Below are 21444 nucleotides of genomic sequence, written 5' to 3' on the forward strand. Positions count from 1 at the left end.
GGAATTACAAGAATAAAGTGATAATATTAGGTCTACGAGAATAAAGTCGTAACATTACGAGAATAAAGTCGTAATATTGCGAGAATAAAGTCATAATATTGCGAGAATAAAGTCGTAATTTTATGAGAACTGTCAGCCTGTTGGCTCAGCCAGCAAAACTGTTTAGCAACGAAATGATCAATACATTAGCTTACCTGTTGACTGTACGGTACGACTGACGGGCTCAGGCTGAGGCTGCTGTTTGGTTGAGCTGGTCACATCAGATCTTGATAACTCTATCTAAGCTTTTTTCTCATTAAAACTCTCGTATTATTATTACATTATTCTTGTATTATTACGACTTTATTCTCGTAATTTCCCCAAAAAATAATAATTTGTAATAATGGACCGTCGGAACAATGGGTAGTCCCCAAATAGAGGCAGTGTCCTGAAATTATTTTAAACTTAATAAATACCCACTAATTTATATGAATTTATCAGTATAGGGGTTTAGTTGTTCAGGGGAGTTCACACGTACAAGCTAAAATATAAAAAATTGGGAAAACTACAACTATTTAAACCAATAGAAATTATAATATATTTTCTGAAAATGTATGCTCAGATTTTTTGCATGCTCAGTTAACCTACTGTGTTCTTGGTAAAATACTTTCTAGACATTAATTCAAACCTATTATTGAACAGTCTCTCAGTAATTAGTGCCAGATTACACACTGTGCTTCTTTTTTAGGAAATTATTAGAATATAACTGGACCTGTGAAATGAAATGTTACCATACTTGTTACATGCAGTTTTAACTTCAAATGTTCCGTGTAATAGTAAAGTTGCCTAAACTTCATGCAGTCAATAATCTGAATGCCTAAAAGTTAAATATGCACAAAATGAGCCTGTGAGCTGGAACTGCGATCATATCCAACAAGTTCAGCAGCGTTGTTTAGCAAAGCAGCAAGCCATGAGTTTCTCCACTCAGAAATCCTTCTGGGATCCACAAATTAACTGTCTACACAAAAACAGCAGCAGTTTGTACCTCTGCTGTCACTCAAACAGCCCACTGGGTATCATCTCTCTCACACACCTCCACAAACAGATCTCCCTCCACATCTTTCCATCAAAACAACACGGCCCAGCCTCATCCATCATTCTGACACTGAGTGTTCTCCCTTTGACTGCACAGGATGTCCTCTCATCACAGTTTGCAGGTACTGTCAGAGGAATAATGGCTATTTATTATGTACAGTACTGCAGGATGTTGTTGAGGGCCCCTAGCTTTAGAGGTCTAAACTGTAAATTGACTGTTTTGAAGAGCTTCTGTAACTAACTACCTTTCAAGCTAAATGAGGGTGACTGGCTTGAGTTCTTTTGATGGTTTCTACCTTCATTTCTACCTTTGTACCATGAATGTATCTTGTTTGTAGTCACATGGTATAAGCGAAGGACCACCTGACGGAAAAATCAAGTTTTATCATCACGTCAGTGGTTCTTGACCTTGGAAAGACTTCCTACAACAAAATGTAACATCTTGAGTGTAATGAATGCAAGTTTCCCTCTTCCTCCCGCGCTGTTTTGCCGGGTTGATATGCTGTTATGCATGTTTAAAAACTTACAACCTCCCACACAACCATCTGCTATCACGCTGTGTGTTGGAAAGTATTTATCACACACTCATCAAGATTCTTCTGATCCTGCAGAAGTTTGTTCAGATAACTTTTCTTGCTGCAGATTGTAAAAGTTACAAACTACAGTAGGGAATACAATAAAATCACTTTTGCCTGCTGCTTACCTATCAGTTTTGTAGTCAAGAAGTGAAGATGAAATGGGAATTACGATGCTGCAGCATGCAGATAACAAACCTCCCCTCCTCCCTTTCTCTGATCTGCTGTAAGAGGATCTGTGGGCCTGGATTTGGCATGGCAGCTGTACAAGGCACCAAGCTTCCAAGCACACCGTATCTGTTTGCTTTGGATACTCGTGTTGTTGCGAACCTCCTGCAAGAGGATAATATTTCTTTGTAATTAATAGCAGCCTGTTCTGTCTTTTGGCTGGGGAAGGAAGCTGGTTTGCAAACACAGAGAGACAGAATTTTTTCTTCCTTGCCAGCTGTGGTTGAGTTGGATCAGCTGGATGGAAGCAGTGGAGAGAGCGTCCCTTGACCACGAAAACTCAGGTTCAAGCCCCGGAGGCAGCAAGGATTGGCTCTGCTGAAGTGCCCTTCTGAATCCCAGTCTCTGAATTCCCTGCAGGAAGGGAAGAGGTTATTGTCCTTTGAGACAAGTCTGAGGGAAATAGTGGACTTTTTAATCCACTACATTTGTCTGACAGATTTAGTTTCTTCTTTTTTGATTACAATTTTTATACCCATCCTATCTCATGGAAACCATGTATCTCCATATGATTTGCCAAGGCATAAACATGATGATCTTGTAAAATATGTGCATTGCTGTTGATCAAACCACCCAACAGTGTATATATAGAGTTAAAATTAGCTCAAACTGTTACGGCCATAGAGCCATGAGTTTTGCTGCTCTCTCTCCTGTGCTCCTGTTTCCTCCAGGTACTGCCCTCCCTCCCTGCAGCAGGTAGTTGTGCACGGCTGTCTCCAATTTACTAATCAGGACTGTGCCGTTATAAACTGGGATCGAAGCTACAGCAGGAGCCAGTGGATCATCTGTCTGGGTCTGGGTCCGGGTCCGGGCCCGGGCTGTGTGTCTGTCTGAAGATGAGAACTTGCGGCATTTCAGGAATTTAACATAAATTTATAACCTATAGGAGTAAAATGCAACATAGCAGTTGTGTGTGTGTGTGTGTGTATATGTATGTATATATAAACATCACATATAGTAAAACACTGATGGGACCATTTTTCTCATAATGACTACTTTCACTTTTGATACTTGATGTACATTTTCTGATAATACTTACATACTTTTACTCTAGTAAGGTTTAGAATGCAGTATGTATGTATGTACCTTTTACTGGAGTCTTCAAGGTATGGTATTGCTACCTTTACTTAAGTAAAAGATCTGAATACTTCTTCCACCACTGTCAAGTTCCTACAGTCAGACTCTTTAGACTCTTCTGACACAGGAGAAGTCTCCATATGAGACATAAATGTCTTTCAAGTCATAGATAAATCAAGCTTCAACTGTCTCTGCAAAAAGAGCTCCTGTCTTGATTTAACAAAGCCTAAAAGGTGTGAGGTTTAATTGCCTCTTTTATTCACATCTTCTGTCTTATCTAATGTCAGCGGGTTCATTGAGTTGGCTCAAGCTCTATGTGAACTGGTATCAAGAAGAGTACAAGCAGTATATGCAGCATAATCCCCGAGAAATGCCAGTGTCTAAAACCATAATCCTGGAAGGCTTTAGGACTCTCGCTTTGCAAATACACCACAACAAAATCTCCTATGATATTATTTTAGCTCTAAATGCAGACGTGTCACGCACATTCGGAGGATCCAGGTGTCACATATGAGTTTGGCTATTTCATCTTTGCACCAGCCCAGCTTAAGCAAATCTCACTGTAACCCCTGTAACTTTAACCTATTTAAACCTTATAGAAAGATTAGGCTCTTTACACAATCACCAAAACGTGCACACGACACACATCCGGCTTTGGCCAAGAACAAGAGCAGCTCTGTATGTGTAGTGAGGAAAGAGGCACATCCCACTGACAGATTTCCATCAACTCTCTAGTGTGATTGTAAGAGCCTCATCTCCGCCAAGAAGAGTGACTCAGGCCGCACTTATGACATGTCATTAAATCAAGACTGCAGTGTATTAAGACGTGTCAGTGACAGCTTAGTGAAAGGTTTGTTTTGCGTTGTTTTTCTTTTCAGAGGAGTGCGGACTGTTGCAGCTCAGCTCTCGACGGATTGACGAAGAGAAAGAGGCAAGTAGAGAATTTAGGCCTTAAAAGTTGCAGGTGTTGTAGATTTAAACTGTGGGGGGGATTATATACACTTTTCTTGCCAAGAGTTAACTGAGGAGATCAATACCACTCATCTCTGTATGGTAAATATGAAGCTACAACCAGCACCCAGTTAGTTTCGCTAAGGAGATCAAAAGATTAAAAAAATAACGCTTTAGAGGTGCTTGTAGGCAGACTTTTTTTTTTTATGTTTGGAGAAAGCCAGGCTAGCTATTTAACCCAGTTTCCAGTTCCAACCTGACAATGCCCTCCTGTTACGGTATTGCATGTCTCGCAAAGAGACACAGCTCTGGCAGCGGCTCACAGATCACCAAACATGAGAACAAGAGCTTCAATAGAGCTGACTTTTGGAAGCTGCTGCAATGCACGTACTGTATCTGATACTTGACAGATTTGGTGGGGAGGGAGAGAGACAGAGAGACAGAGACAGGTAGATTTTGTGCTGTGTTTTTTTCCATTTCCATGTTTCTAATCAGAGTACAATCTCAGTGTCACAGCGTCCAAAAATGCGGAACTGACCAGCTCAGCACATCTGATAGGGATCTGCAACACTCACGGAAACCTTTTTTTTGTTTCTCTCGTCCCTTTAACATGCTGGTCTCCTTGGCCTCTCACATGGCCATGTAATGTAAGATTCCCAAGGACACTGACGAAAGCAGGATTTCTTGAATTTTTCAGATGACTTTCCTGATGCAAGTTTTGCCAGCATCATAAAATAAACCCCTGGATTGTACTCCCACCGCAGATTCTCCAAATACAAACCCATCATTATACACAGGGCAAATTGTTGAAGATGATTAACCTCTGAGAGTGTAAAACCACAGTGCACCACTGTTTATACAAGCCCACACCCACAGAAGAGTTTTGAGCACTGCAAAATGTCCTCAGTTCTATCGAGGCAAAAGATTTTTTTCGAGAAATTAGTGCCTGTATCTGAAAACAGGAAAGAATAATGCAGGTTTTTTCACTGAAATCAATAAAATTTTAAAAAGGATTTGCATTCAACATTTTACAAATTTAAATATAGTTAATAAAAAAAAAAAGAGCTGAATATCTAAAAGCATCTTTTTTATGTAAAGCAATCAAAGTGTGTGTATGGGGTAAGTGCACAAGGGTATGTCAGGACAAAGAGCTTGCCCCAAAGGACGCTTTATAGTTTGAGGCACATTCTTTTCTTTGAGTCAGGCCGAAGGATATGCTCCCTATATAATACCATACAGTCAAACAAGATTAAATTAGTGGTGTTGCTTTATGAGCATTCAAACCTGACATATTTACTACTTGATTGAAGGTTGCAGTGAGGTGTGTGTGAGCATTCCCTCGTCAGCAACTTTCAATGAATGATTCAACTATTTCGAACCAAATTACTCTGGCTTAATCGAGACAGGAACCAACCTGATTAACCTGATTACACAGTTGCTTTATTGCGCAGAATGGAGGACACAATGTCCCACATTATGAAGACTTAGCTTCTGGTTATTTAAGGTTGGGATTGGAGCAAAGATGGAGGCTGTTAGGAGGTTTATTGTTTATCGGGATTCCCATTAGTTGTTGCTAACACCAACTACAGCTCCAACAACTACTGTTTGGGGGGTACTATTTCAAATAAAAACATAGTCATGAACTTTAACACTTCATATAGTAAATGATAAAATTGCAATATTAACACTGAATCCAACAATAACCAAAACCCTACATACAACACATTAAAACAATTATAAAAAAACAAAGGTAGCATAAAACGACAATTACAATCTCTATTTATATAAGCATGCATCCCACATCCTTGTTGGATAACTGTGTGTCTTTCCAGAAAATAATATTTTCAAACACTATTTCCTCAACTCTCAGTTATGTGAGATACTTGATCTAAACAGCAATCGAGCTGCTCTATTCTGCTCTAACTGACCCAGCACTATGGCTTTTATCACCTGCAAGCTGCAACTTGGACTAAGACATGGGGAGCACCTTCTAATAATCTTCCCATTTTTGCATTTTCCACCAGGACCATTTGTCAGGTGGCGCAGGATATGCACACAGGAAAAGAGGAGAATATCTATGACTCATTTTTTTGGTTATTTCTATTGCTACAACTATTTTTGACTTGTTCCAACCCTCAACTGTGGTCATGAGCCTTGGGTAGTAAAGAATGAGACTGCAAATAAAAAACGACCATTTCTCTGAAGAGTGGCTGGACACATTCTTAGGGATAGGAAGAGGAGCTAAGACATCCAGAAGGTGGCTCAGAGTAGAGCCGCTGCTCCTTTGTTTCTAAAAGAGCCAGAAGTTGTGGCAGCAGGAACAGAATGGATGGATGAGAATTGGTTTAAACCAGCAAAGAACTACGAAAAAACAGTATTATGGGAACTCTGGGATGGGATGAAATTATTTGACATATTGCTTTCTTCAGGATAAATCACTAATTAATTAATTATTACTGATTGATTAAATATATTTTCCCAGATATTACTTCCTCATACATCCAGAAGCGAAGTTGCTGATCATGGCAGTTCTCAATAAACAAGGTACCTATCTCAGCAAATAAGGGTCACTGGGAGAGCAGAGGTTAAATGTCAACCAGTTCAGGTCCATTTCATGCCTTTAGAAAACCATTCATCAATATCCTCTGTCTGCATCTGTGTTTGTGTGCGTGTGCATATTTAGGACTTTTATGAATATACTTTTTATGTTTGTGTCTGTGCGTGAGCCATCTTAAAATGAGGATGTTAACTGGAGGAAACCCTTCTCTGGCACTTTGTGTGTAGACCACTGACACAAATGATGCACGAGAAGCACAAGCGAGGTTTAGCTCCAAGTCACACTGACCCTGAACCACAGCGGGACTTATTCTGGGAAAGACCCTTTACAAAAACCTAACCATCACTCATTGCGTTGTGCACCGACGCCAGTGGGAAAGCAACAAAGCGGAGGACTGCGTGACCACAAGTTCCAACTGTTCAGGCTCACAACAAGCCTCGGAGCAGTAAATCAGAACAATTCCTCGAGGAGCCTCCACTGGCCAAAATCAGCCATATTTTTTGGGGGAAATTTTCTGCGTGCCACGCAGCAGACGAATGGAAACCGCAAATTCTGAGAAAGCATTTTCATACGAGCGAGCCAAATTCCTGTTTTCTAAGAAATGTTTTGTTAGTTTCCGAGTTTGCGCTTTGCAGGTGCTGTGGCAGGATCGCTGTGCCTTGCCCTGAATTTAGTTTGGAGTGAATCATTTGCCAAGAGGCAGTGCACACTTTTCATACTTTTAATAAAAACACATTAGATTTAAGAGTGCTTTCAAATGTGAGACATTTGAAATACAGGACTCCCTAAAGAGAGTTCTAGGTTGATGTCAATGTATTCCTCGCTGCATACCAGCATATTTGTTATGGATCAACTCCGAGCTACCTCCCTCTGAGAAAAAGACCACCTGATACAATTTGTCTTCACTGCAAGCCGTTTAAATACGGCTCACTTTACAGAAGACAAACGATTTGCAGACAGATTTGAATATTCAGGTTCCACAAATTCATAGAAAAAAAGCACTTGTTCTTTGAATAGAATTGGCATGGCACAGGCGCACCAAAGCTTTTCCAACATCTGGATCCAATGATCTGCCTTTGTCCAATTCACCGTTGCCAGGGCCACACAGATGTGCTGACAGGGTTTTAGCCAATCTGCCATCTCACGTACTGCTTCCTCTAATCCTCCTCCTTCACCAAACCCTGCAGCCTGTAGTGCTCTTTAAACACCTCGCTTCTTCTTGTTTTTCCTCCTCTTACCTTGCGCTATAGTTTTGCATGCAGATCACAGCATCCTGCTGATTTGCGGTTTATATTTCCCAAACATGCGCTGCCTGATGTGTAATTTGGTGTCAGTGACTGCAGTCGCTGTGTCATGGAAATAGAAGCGCGCTGTCATCATAACAAGTTTGTGAATCAGAGCAACCACAGCCAGGGAGTTTACAGTAAAAGGTGATTTTTGGCAGAAAAAATATTGATTGGCATAAGATTTGTTTTTTATCTTTACTGCAGCTTATAAACAACACAGTGTTTTTTCTTTGCATTTTTATTCAGATACCATCGTTGATGCTGTCAGCCATTGATGTGGTATTCTTGCACTTTGCTTCCCACATATGAAATGGAAATCAGACATCTTTTTTTTTCGGGATTTTCCCATGATGAAACTTTGGTTTCTGTAGGTGGCGCTCTGCTTGATCACTGCTCATGCTGTTTACCCAGTTCTTCATCTATTTAGCCCAAACAAACACTGCTGCTGGTGCCTAGAAACATGAATTATATGGTACTTCCTGTGCAGTATGGGACAGTTATTCATATGAAAATGTCAGTTTGTTACACTTAAACAACCATTAGGCATTCTGAAGAAATACAGTATACGTTATTCATTAGTCTTTCTCATTAATCATCTTAAACATCACCCGTACTGCAGACCAAACACACAGATACACTTGCACTGGAGTTTCAGCCCCAGTTTATCCAGCGTGGGCTCCTCTAATTGTTTCTCAAAATCAAGTGCTTACACTGTTCTGGTAACTGACTCTATCTCAGTGTGAGACCATATGGGGGAGGGCAATACATGCTGCCTCAGCACATTTCCAGCGGTTTACTCTGCTTTGTCGCTTACAGTAAGCTCTGACTGTGTCATATGGCACAAATCAGTCACACAAACTCTGATCCACATCAAGCATATACTTAGAGTGATAACTGAAAGCAACTTCAAACCAACCCACTGTAGAAATGCACTGTCTGTAGTCTGAGTATACTGCATCAGTTTACTATCCATTTTCTGGTAGGCAGACCACACATTCTTCTTTCTGGTCTCAGATGTCGTCCAACATCTCTCCAGCGTGATCTAGGTCTACCTCTGGGTCTCCTCAAAGTCAAACCTGATCAGAACACATCCAGCGGGTATCATGAGATCAGATATTTAATTTAGAAAGTCAATTATCCTAACTAGCTGAGGTGCACAACTTGGTTAACTTGGTGGTAGCAGTTTGGGATGGAAAAAACAATTATAAATGTCCAAAAATAATAAATGGGAACGATAAAAGGTAATGCCTGAAGTAAGTTTTGGCTGACTTTATGTGTGATTTGTCACCTGACTTAGACGTTGGAGACACACAAATAAAAACCCTAGAAAACATCTTGCAGCACAAGCTTTCAAGGTATCGCTTTCACCAGGATTACTTCATTGTCTGGCATACATTTTCTCTCCCGTCTCTCCTGTAATGCAGCACGTTAACCCGAGGTCCTAGGGCTGAAGAGAAATACGACACTGGAGTGCTGTTTCCCATAGATTATATCACGGCTCCAAACCATTTTGTGCTGAGCTTGCTTTTTGCTTTTCTCCGCTTTTGATCACTTTCTCCGTTCAGACATCGCTCAAGTTGACTCCAGCTCCATTATCTCTTCCAGAACAAGTGCAGCAGCAGCTCAGTGTCTTTTGACAGATAAAGTAGGTCAGGATATGAAAGCCAAGCTGCAGACAGAAGCAGATGAACAATGGTTGAGAAAAAGTAGGAAATCACAGATGAGAGGGGTCAAAAATGATGACTTAAAGAGTACTGCATATGAATTCTGAGAAGAAAAGTACCTCTCAAACCTCTTGAGAGTCTACAGGGAAAATTCTTGCAATAAAACTGGAAGTCTTCATAATAATCTTACTGAAAATTATTGAAACTAAGATTGACCTGAACATTGGACAAATCGGCTTAAAAGCTGAGGTTCAAAGTTCACTTTTGACTTTGAAAGCAGGATGTGGAAAAATGTTACCACGAGATCCATTTAGTAGGTGTTCCAGTGCTTTCGGTCATATCACAAAATCTTCACCAGATGAGATAGTTGATAGCAGATGGAGACAACATGAATGAGAAGTGAAGTTAAAGTAGTCAGAAAAAAAAATGGCAATGTCATGACAAATGGGCAAACTTCAATGTATTATGGAAAGCTCCTTTACAACTCTGAAAGGGACCTTGTAATGAGATTGCTTTCTGAACTGAAGTCAGTGCTTGCTTTGCATCCAGCTGCGGCTTTTTCATTGGTGCAGTTAGGCAACATCGATTACCTTAAGGTTCCCAACTTAACCAGTTTGACACCGGGACACAGTCGATTTTGGTATATTGAGAGTTGCAAAACGGTTTAACGGTTTTGTGCTTGTTCCAAGTTTTTCTCCATATTTTTGAAAGGCATTTTAAATGGGACAATCCCCATCAATCCATTATTTGACATATTTAGTCAAGAACTGTGAGAATTGGAGGATTCAGGTCCTGAACTGGAACACAGATAGGGCTGTAACAACGTGTTTATTTGTCAGTACAGGACGTTCAATTCAATATGTGACTGTCTTCGGTTCACTGTGTCCTGTAAACCAAATCAAATTAGGCTAGTACACTCTAATTAGGTTACTATGTGCAAAAACTTGAACCTGCTCACCCACACAGCTGTTTCCAGTTAAACTGACTAATTGACTTCTCCTCAGGTTTAAGGTTGATGCAACTAGACTGGGAATTACATGAGGCAACTTCATGTACCAATAAGAATGACAATGGTGTAATTTGTCCCATCCTAAAGGGTGCACCAAATCTAACAGGAGATGTCAAGCGAGCACGGTCTGTGCATGCCCACATTCTACCGAGAAGAGCTCCAATCACCCACAATAAGTGAAAACACCTGTGTGGGTGCGTTCGGGTGTGCGAGGCGTTTTAAAGGGTATGTTGTCCGTTAGCTGAAACATGCTACTCAGTTTATTCCTTACGGTCATTGCTCATATAGCAAGTGATGTCAGTGGGGCGAACACAAAAGGAACAACTACAACTGGAAGAGTTGTTTGGGAGTGTTATGGTTTCCCAGTAAGTTACAGCAACACTGGACCAAGAATGATGGAATATTGATTGAGAATATGATGCCAATATTAGCTGAAATTCCACGTACCAAACAGTGAATGCAAAGCCAAGTTATGAACTGAAACATGGATACCAAAACCTAAAGCATTCAAATCTCCCACAGACCTGACATTGAAACCTCAGCACATATTTAGCTCTTAGTTTAATTTCAAAGAAAATCCCAAACCATTAACCTCTATCCCAAGCAGCTACATACACCATCTGTGCATCATATGGCCTATATACAGCAACTGACTCAGACGGGGTTTACGAAACCTAGCAGCCCTTGGACCACAGTCCCTCCATGTCTCACATCTGGAGAAAACAAAACAAGTGTAGACATATTAGCATTGCCAATATGCCTCTGGGTAATAAATCATCAATTTATGAATCATAAATGTGTAGGAGAGTCTCAGGACGATCTTTGAGAGGGAGTTTTTTTTTGTTGTTGGAACCTGTGAAAGACAGATGTGTTGCACAGGTTTACAATCTGAAAGGTGCTCTTTCTTCAAATCTGGACAGGTAGACGAGGGAAATGAAAGAGGTGTTTTGGGCGATGCTGAGCTGACCTTTCCGCCACGTGTGACGTCATCTGACACCTGATACGGCACAAAGGTCAAGGGAAAAGGCAAACAGGGGTTGGATGGTGTGAATAGTTTGCCGACAAAGTTTCACAAAAGGGGAAAGGGAGAAAGAGGAAGTGAAACTTGACGCAGAAAAGGAATAAAAGCTTTGATCAGTGTGGGTTCTTTAAAGGTCAGTTTCAGTACTGACTGAAGTAACAAACACCAGAAACTGGATGTATTCTATCGCGGACCACTAAAACTCCACTTAAATTGCAAAATGAAGATGGAGAATAACAGGATGTAAACAAAGAGGTCAATTAAACCAAATACACAGAAAGAACAGCCTACTCCAACGGATTAACATGACCAGGGTCAAAAGCATTACATTAACTCCTCTTGGACTCTGCAGGGACTCTATTTACTAAAAACAAAAACATGCTGATCATCTACAATCCTCAGACATATATTGGTATCTGCCAAAACATCAAGTGAATTATGAGCATTTTGTACTCAGTTACCCTCCATGAGAGCTGGCCACTTATCTCACTGGACACTGACCTCGCTGAGTCATAAAATAAGGTCAGTCTGAATGTGGTTTGCCCTGATCTGGACCTTGAGTCACTGTGCAGATCTTTGGAGAATACATTTGTTATGGTTAAGACAGCATTGCACAAATATTTAAAGCTACAGTCCTTTGGCAAAAGAGGAAAACTCAAAGATATCTGAGGGGAATTGTAAAAGCGTTCTTGTCTCACAAGCAGGAACCCACCCTTAACTTTGAAAGTCTTGTTATATAAGAAGTGTATTTGGTGCCATTACACGGTCAAATTTGACTAAAAGGTTTCTGTTATAGACAAAGAAAGAAGAAAATGACACATGTTAGGGTGTAGTGGGGTCTATGTATCCATCTGGCAGCTCCACAGGGGAACAAAACCATGTTTGTGGTCAGCATAAGTATCTGACTGCTTCTTCCAAGGAGGTTATGTCGAAAAAAGTATTTAGAATTCGATCGTGTGTGTTTTATGTTGGTGTGCAACAAGGTGGAGGATCAGCAAGTCTGCTTATATTCTCTGACAGATAGATTACAGTATAAAACCCTCATTTGTGAAGAAAAACTCACATTAAGGGACCAGTAACACAATGACCGATAAATATTAAAGAGTCATAAGCTCTCTACTGATTTGATATAAATAATATGATATAAAAGCATATTTTGAAAAATAATCTATTGGCAATTTACCAGAATAAATAAAAATGAAAAGTGACATTAATTCTGTTGTCGCATCTCTTCCTTTCCAAGTAGTTTGTCTGCTTGCAGTATGTTTATATGTGACTCTTTCCTAAGAGGTCTGTAAACCGTCTAAAAACAGCTCTTTTTTTTATCAGCTTTCTTACTTCTAAATCCAGCAACATGATTTGGAAGTTCACTGGCTGTCGTTCAAATAACCTCGTCAGCAATTTTAAGTTTCCAGAATCTTCTCGGTTGAAGCTGATTTAGTGAGAAATTACCTGCCTTGTTCTTAAGCACAAATAATGATAATAATAATGCTGTCTCCATGAGCCTGGGGATATTGCATGGCCACACTGCAACGGGAGAGACAAGGTCTTATTCAGTCAACTTCAGGAGCGTATCTGTGAGATCTGGAGGCAAGCCAGCACCCGCCCTGTGAAATCAGCATCGCAGCGCACTGAGTTGACAAGTGCGCCTCCCCCTCGAAACGTTGTTTGACATATCCATCGTTACAGGCTTCGCCTCTGGCAGTTTCTTTTTTAAAAGGCAAGCTCAAAGCCACAGATTTTTTGCTCACTAAACCGTGCGGGCAACATAACCTGCAGACAGAGCGACAGCGGGTATCAGTCTCTATTCATTCTCAGTTGGAGACGAACAGCCTGCGCGTAAACGGCACCGCGCATCACTGAAGGGAGAGAAAGGTGGTGTCTGGATATTTTCTTTTCTGTTTTTTTTTTTTTTTTTGTTTGCTTGTTTGTTTTTTTACATTTATTTATTTATTGCTGCAAGGTTGAAGGAAAGCCCAGGGAGGGGAGCAGAGTGACTGTCTTTGTGGATTGCGAGCATCGGAAGCGGTGACATTTGGGACTTGAACGCGCAAGGCACCTGTGGATGCAACATCACCCCCTCCCCTGCACCCACACCCTCTGATGTTTGGACTCAAACCTTTTGCAAAGAAAGGATTCACCACAAGATACAGCTGATAATCATCGCGGTTTAGGTCAAACAGCCTGCAGTCTTAGACGAGAAGCGCACTATGCTGCTGAGTGTGTCCCTCCTGGTCGTCCCCCTGCTGAGCATAACCGGCTGCGGCTCGTCGTACGTGCCGTGCCAGCCGTGCGATCAGAAGGCCCTGTCCATGTGTCCGCCGGTGCCGGTGGGCTGCGAGCTGGTGAAGGAGCCCGGCTGCGGCTGCTGCCTGACGTGCGCGCTCGAAGAGGGCCAGCCGTGCGGCGTGTACACCGGGCCGTGCACGCGCGGTCTCCGCTGCCTGCCCAAGAACGGCGAGGAGAAGCCGCTGCACGCGCTCCTGCACGGCCGCGGGGTGTGCAGGAACGAGAAGTTGTACAAACTGCTGCATCCGTCAAAAGGTAGGCCCGTGGAGAGATGACTGATCCAGATCACTGAGGCTGACTCTAATGGAACATAACTGAATTCATTGATTCATTATATTTGTGGCAGCTTCATTTGTTATTCATTCTGGTTAGTTTAATCTTCCCTGCCATTATTCTCCACTGTAGGACTTTAAAGTCTAATTAAAGCATACATTTGTAGTGCTCTCCTTGGTTAAGCAGTCATTTCAATACTTGTATGGTGCTTATATCAGCTGTTTCTGTTGCATTTGCTTTGCTGAAATTATGTTTCAGCCCAAGATCTTAAGGGCTCTGGTGCAAAGAAATAGCAAACAGCTGGATAGAGATACTCCTCCCATGTCAATGCAGGAATTTTAATGAAGACCTCAAATGACACATACACACAGAGTCAGCCAGTGGTTCAGTGGTAAATGAAAAAAAGGTGGACTATTACACACCCTGTCCTAAAACTTTACCCCATTGTGCATGAAGTTGATTAATATTTTCTAAAAGTTTGGGGTTAAAGAAAAGAGGGTGAAGAGGTGTTCTCTTCCGTCTCCTTGTCAACTCACAGCCCCTCTTTAAGATGGGCTGACACCTGTCATTACTGGCACACATGACTCAAAAGCCCCCGTGCGCCTTGACCCTGTGAACTGTCAACAATTGGTGCCGAGCGCCAGTCAACCTGTCATCTCGATTTGAAAGGCCCTTGCAGGGCCTGCGAGCCGTAAATCAGTAGGGTTTTTTTCATGTGAGTGGCCCGTCCCCTCGGGGCCCCCCAGCCGACATAAAACAAGGGAGAAGATTACAGGTGGTGCTCTACAGAGGCTTCTTGTTGGCTCCTTTTTAAATGGCAGTTCAGGGACAGTCAGTGTGTCTGCTGGGGAGCTTTGTGGAGAGAGCTTTGTGGGGAAATGTTGGCTTGTGGCCTTTGCGCTCACTCTCTTCAAGGTGTGAACTCATATTTTGCCCTTTTCCCTTCCTCTACAGTTTCTTGTCTTTTCTTTTTCCTTTTTTTTTTCTTTTTAGCTTTTCTTTTGTCAGTTCCTCTACCTTTCTTCGTCCACCACCTGTGCCGTTTCCCACACCTAACCCAGCTTTTTGTCTCCGTCCCTCTATTCTCTGCCTCTTCTCCTCTTTCCCTGCCTGGCCACTGTCCCTCTTCATCTCCCCCCCCTCCATACCCAGTTTCACCCTTTCCATTCTGTCTTGTACTTTATTTTCCTGCAGATTGGAGTTTTAGGGAAGACGCAAAGCTACTTTGGAAACATAAATAATCCCACTGGCTGTGTTAAGCCTCTGTGGGCTGAGGCAGAGAACTGCAGTTTTTCTGGCTAAGTAGCATTAGAGTGAAGTCCAGTAACAAAAGGCAAAAGGTAAGAAAGGGGGAAGCACTGAAATATAAACTTATCAGTGTCACATTCAAATGAGCCTTATCAATCATAAACCTGTTCCGTAACCAGCAATCTGGCATTAACAGTCTATTGTTTCTGAGATCAGGACTCCCTTTTTACCAGTTAGTCAATTTAAATTATGTGGCTTCACTCATTCAATCAGATTAAGATAATTTCCGCCTCCAGAGCAGCTCTGCATCTGAGAAATTGTTGTATAACCAAAAAAAAAAAAACCTTCAAATCTTCTATTCATCCCCCCCTTCCTTTTTCCTCCCTTTCCCACACTATCCTCTCTGCTCCCTCCCACCACTCTTTGTAAGTCCCACCCTTGTCTCTTCATCTGTCTCCCCGCTCTCTCTCTCCTCCCTCTTTCTGTCTCGGCGCTGCAGGCAGGCCCAGGCTGTGCAGTGATTCAGCAGAATGCAGGCTGAGCGTGGGTTACTGATCCCCCATCTGTCTGCCCGTCAGCCAGCTTCTCCATTAACTCCACATCTCCTGCTGGGCGCTCTCACAACACATAAATTAAACAAAGCCGGTACACTTGGGAAGATCTACAAAATCCGCCAAAAAGGTGTACGCATATATACGGTCATAAAATATCGCAGGAGTTGCCAAAAAGTGTGATTTTGCACCCAAATGTTATTTCTTTAGCACTTTGCACAGAAAGCAATGACAGAAGCTGCCATTTAAACCCAGAATAAAAGCTCAAAATAGGAGTATTTAGTTGCCTTTTTGTCATATTTTCAAGTGCATGTAGCACGATGAAACTCAAGTTGTAGGTATGCCTCTGCAACATTATCTGGACAGATTCCTTCTTGCTGATTTTTTTTAGATGAAGCGAGGAAGGAAACTCCTTGTGGAGAGCAAAGGAAGGAAGGAAAGAAGCAAGGAAGGACTTTTCTGTCTCTCCGGGATCACCGTGTCTCACAATTCAAACACAAGGAAAAGGGAGAGGAAGAAAGAAAACGAAAGATGTGATCAGTCAGCACAAGTCAGATTAGACAAGCTCGAGGATTAGCAAGTGAAGACTTGATTGGAGTTCCACTGGCTGCTGATCTGCTTCAGTTTTCTCCAGAGGGAAAAAAAACTGTGTCAGCAGGAAACTGGAGGATGGGGGAATCTCTTGCTTTTTTCCAAGAACCTGTCATTATGTGGATGGATGACATCATCATGATCTTCATCATCATCAGCCAGGAGGTTTTAAGCATCATTTGCAACGTGGCGGTGACCTTGTTTCACCACCCAGTTAACTTAGTAGCTTAGCGATCACGTCAGCGCAGAAATGTAAGGGCTTTTATGTGCAGAATTTGCAATCTGCCAAAATGAAACAGAAACAAGTGCGTGACACAGCAGTGGAAAGGGGCCAGCTGTGGCTTAGGACACGTACAAGGCTAATGCGTGTTTAAGGCTATAAATGAAGTGAAATATCAAGTGCTTTTGGGGAAGAAAGCCGCAGCCATTCATTCTGGCCTGGACACGCTCGCTGTGGTCGTATGAATACAGGGTGGGACGAGGTGGGAGGGGGGGCGAGCGTTGAGGTTTGTGCGACTGTGTGCGACTCCCCCCAAAATTTAGCAAAGAGCTGTATTTTTGCACGGATGAAAGATGCATGTACACGAGGGTTTCTGTGGGGGTTGGGACCCAAAAATGGGCTGCGGCTGTTTCTGGTGGCTTGCCACATGACAAGTGTAATAGCATGTTTTCATGGGCCTGGGTGCCAGGGTGAGACTAAATATCTCATTTGGGTCACTGGCTATAAAAGTTTTAAAACCCCTGGTCTACATATACCCCAAACTGGCAACCTAACTTGCCATAAATGTAGGCTGTGTTGTCCCGTATGTCAACACATCCAATCTGAAACTGGCCAGTAGCCACTAACTGTGCTAAATGAGCCTTCAGCTGGTGCAGTGAAATCATCATGTCGTGTTGTGACGTTACTCCTGTCCTGTGCCTCTCATGAGTTTAGCGCTGCTTTTTCATTTCAGCCTTGCAAATAGTTACATTTACAGGTGGGAGCCAGCACGGTACTCTTGATTTTGACTCCTCTTCAAACAGTCTCTTGAAAGCAACAGAAAAATGCTTTGAAGGCCTGTTCGCACAGGACTAATATTACACCTGTGGACATTAAGTTTCTTGTAATAATTGCTATCATTGGTTATTTTAATCCTGCATGTCTGTAATTTGTAAAGTTTTGGTGTAAATTACCGACAGCACAGTGGCAGAGACAGTTCTCCTCTGATAACAGTAATCCTGTATGAATCAAGCTTCAGCTGAATGCTGCTGGACTTCTTTGTTTTGTTACTCTTGTTCTTGCTCTTTGTAGTCTGTATTCTGTCAGCCCCAGGCTTTATATTAATTTGTGATTCATGTCAGAAAGTGTTAAATTGTAAATTATCAGTTGTATGCCCATTTAGAAATTACATTTTATTAAACCAATACCAGAATGGAATGGGAGTGTTCTGAAATACTTTTTAGGAAAAAACAAGTTTTTAATTAGGAGATATTTCAAAACTGAAAGCACATGTTTGGCAGAGACTTAATTAATTACATTTTTGTGCACAGTGAATGAACTTAATGGCACCCTGTGGAGTTTTTGCACTACTTGCACCAAGAAAGAAATTTAGCAAAGCACCAGAAAAAAAAAGGCAGAGAAGAGGGAAACTGCTGATGTATGCAAACAGTGCAGTTTCCAAATGATTCAATCAGCTTTGCAAATGTTGTATGAGAACTGAAGTGTGTTCTTCTGTTAGGCCTTGAAGATACACACTGTGTATTTAAGTGAGAAACACTGAATGTAAATATTACCTTGACTGTTTACAAGAAACCCCCGCATGGTACCTTTTAATACATTTCAAACATGCACGATAACGATCTTGTCTGTCTTGGCCTCCTTATCAGACAGAGAATCTCACGATGCCATCCTACCCGTCCCCGAGTCCATGCAGCCCCAAACCAAGGTGCCCATATATGGAAGAGACCACATCAGCAGTCGGAAGGCACAGGCCATGAAGCAGGCCAAGGACCGCAAGAAGCAGCTGGCCAGGCTGGGACCCACCAGCAACCTGGACTTCTCACCGCTCAGCCTGGATAAACTGGAGCCTGAGTTCGTAAGTGAAGTAGAGATTACAGAGATGCATACCAGTTTTGGCCTCACGGATTCTGAGATCCTGAGCAATTTTTCTGAACCATATTTTGTTTGGATATTAGCAAACAAACAGCTTTACTTTAAATCAGAAAAGTCTCAGATACTGCGTCCTACTGCGTTAGGCTTTATAAAGCAACCAGTTCTGACAAATCAGCCAAGACTCCCCACAAGGCCACTTTCACACCTGACAACATGGTGCGAACAGAGTGAAATACCAAATTACTTCAAGTCCTCATTCATGGAGGTATTTCCCGCCTCCTTATTCTTGATTTCTTGGGCATTTCACAAACCTTCAAGGACATTTTGAACCATAATCTTTAACTCTGGCGTGCACAAATACACATTTTGATCATGCACACACTCACACCTGTGTTTGTAATAGCAGGGACCCTGCGGGAGGAGACTGGATAATCTCATTCAGAGCATGAAGGACACTTCTAGGGTCTTGGCTCTCTCTCTGTACATCCCCAACTGTGACAAGAAGGGCTTCTTCAAGCGTAAACAGGTATGGATACATTTTTGTATGTCAGGCCATTTATTCCATCCAAAAAACAACATTTTGAGACAAACGCAAAACATTTGAACTGTCCAATAAAGCCGAAACGCCACAAGAAACGATTGAAAACAAGTCTCTCATCCCTTTCTGGTAACTCTTGACTTGCAGTGTAAGCCGTCTCGTGGTCGGAGAAGGGGGATCTGCTGGTGCGTCGACAGGTTTGGCATGAAAATCCCCGGCATCAACTTCACCGAAGGAGACCTGCAGTGCAAAGACCTCGACAGCAGCAGCAACAGCAACGAATGAGAGCGACCTGGTCGTACCCGCTGAGCCCTGATCTTCTTAAAACCTGTCAATCAAGCTAGCACACTTTATGACTGCCAATCAGGAAAATATGGCACAAATACTTATACATATATGGTCAGGTGTGACGGACTGTGTTGTGTTGGGGTCTTTTAAAGGGGAGCTGAACTGAAAAGCTTGCTTTTGGTGAAAATCTGCTCACGTAGGTCTTAACTCTGGCTCTCCACTGACTGTACTATGTTCGAGGTTAGCTCACACCTCACCTCTTTATATCCATAGATAATAGAGGATTATATATATATATTTGTATGATAATGATAACATGTTGTGTACTTTTACTCCAAGAAAAGACAAGACATATTTTAAATGTGGCTAAAAATCTTTTTTTTTTTCATATTTTTGTCATGATGATCAACATGAGAGAATGACAATTACAAGACACCATCGAAAGAGTGAGTCAGCTCTCGTCTAAATTAGCAATGTTTAACTAATTGTTAATCGCGTGAATGGCGTTCCGAAGTAAGAAAAACTTTTTAATATATCAAATAATGAGTTAAGCCAGGGTATATTATATTGTCACATGGGAAAATCAACTCGTGAGTGGGCGGGAGACGGGCAGAATCAGCTGACAGCCATTAAATATGCCATGTCAGGGAAAAGCTTGACATTTTGGGAAAGAGACGAGAAGATTGATACCACTCTCATATCAGTCCGTTAAAGCTCAAGCCAGCAGCTGGTTAGCTTAGCTTAGCTTAAAGAGCTTGGCTCTGTCCAAATGTAACAAACCAGCATCTCTAAAGCTCACTTATTAACATGTTTTATGTCTTTTTTTAATCTGCACAAAAGCCGTTTTATCGGGGGGGGATTATGTGCCAAGGCTCCGCTGGTTGCCTGGCAACCACTCAGAGCCAAGAAATAGAAACCTTGAAACTCAAAAAGACTCAACATTAAATTTAGGCAAATTAAATGAGAAACCAACAAAAGCATGCTTATGACTCATGTAAATGTTTTTGCTAGTTAGAGATGATTATTTTCTACATCTCAAATCAAAACTCGCAATGTGACAACTTTGACATCGCTGAATTATCTAAACCTTCGTCATTGTGTTGCCCTTAGCCGTAACTGTAGCTCATTATTCTGCCACTATCAGATGAGTCCTGTATGTTTCTGCTTGTCAAACTTGGTTGTGTGTGTGTGTGTGTGCATGCTCCTGAGTGTGTCTGTATGTGTGTGTACTGTACTGTGTATGTGCCATGCCCTTATAGTTCTCAACTACAAAAAGCTCTGGTTTATATTCTCACAAGCCCAGCCTATCCAAGCTACTGTCCGACAAATCCGGTGCCGTGCATTTCCCTTTGAACGCAAATCGTATGCAAAGGATCCGTGTTGTTTATGTTTCCATCAGTAGGGTCTTCAGTGCCACCACACAGGCAAATCTGTCGGCCGATGGTGACTTGCTCTCAGGGTTTATTGGGTCCTTTATCCTGCAAAGAGCGAGGTCGCTGAGTTTCTATGTAAATTGAAGTGCCTTCTGCCCCACGCCTCTTTGAATTTTGATTTGCATGTGGACCCATCGTGTCGTTGAATGAGGGATAGCACAAAAGAGGAAAACAATTTCACGTGTGGATGTGGTCTAAAAGATTTTTTGTTTGATTATGGTTTTAAGTTGGGTGCTGACAAAGATTATGGTGATCTCCCTGTCGAGCGCTGCTGAATGTACACGACGAGAGGATAACATTTTTGTTCTATAGCTCGTAAATTGCTTAAGATCCCTTTCTTGTTGTTATAATCTCAATGCTCAATAAATGATTCTTATAATCTCAGACATTCCTAATGCCTAATCTCTATATCATGATATTGGGAGAGGGGGCTCTTCATCCAGTTATTTCCAATGAAACCCCTTTGCTGTTGTTTCTAGCACACATGTAAACACAACACATTGACACTTTCAGAATCTCAGTTAAAAGAAAAGATTAATGTGAACATTATGGTGAAATATTTATCAGGCGTGAAATTGATGTACTTGTTTTTTTTGTAATAACAAATCACTATTTAAATAAAGTTCATGTACTCACAAAAATGCATATCTGCACTTTTGTCTTAAACATGTGATCTCTGCTAAGATTATAAATTGTTGA

At 41.8% G+C, this 21444-nt stretch overlaps 1 protein-coding gene across 3 annotated transcripts; it reads left to right on the forward strand.

The window, feature by feature from the left end:
- Positions 1 to 13105: 13105 nt before the first annotated feature.
- igfbp5a (insulin-like growth factor binding protein 5a) lies at positions 13106 to 21386 on the forward strand. Of its 3 annotated transcripts, XM_051427947.1 has the most exons (5): positions 13106 to 13317; positions 13406 to 13986; positions 18261 to 18469; positions 18890 to 19012; positions 19172 to 21386. In XM_051427947.1, exons 2-5 carry the CDS (start codon positions 13653 to 13655, stop codon positions 19307 to 19309), a joined length of 804 nt encoding a protein of 267 aa, XP_051283907.1. In that variant the 5' UTR covers positions 13106 to 13317; positions 13406 to 13652; the 3' UTR covers positions 19310 to 21386. The 3 variants fall into 3 exon arrangements, with proteins under 3 accessions (XP_051283907.1, XP_051283906.1, XP_051283908.1); XM_051427946.1 differs by having other exon boundaries at positions 13106 to 13986; XM_051427948.1 differs by having other exon boundaries at positions 13106 to 13986; positions 18893 to 19012.
- Positions 21387 to 21444: the final 58 nt, after the last annotated feature.

The sequence above is a fragment of the Dicentrarchus labrax genome, unplaced genomic scaffold (genome assembly GCF_905237075.1).
Source record: "Dicentrarchus labrax unplaced genomic scaffold, dlabrax2021, whole genome shotgun sequence".
Taxonomy (NCBI): Eukaryota; Metazoa; Chordata; class Actinopteri; family Moronidae; genus Dicentrarchus; species Dicentrarchus labrax.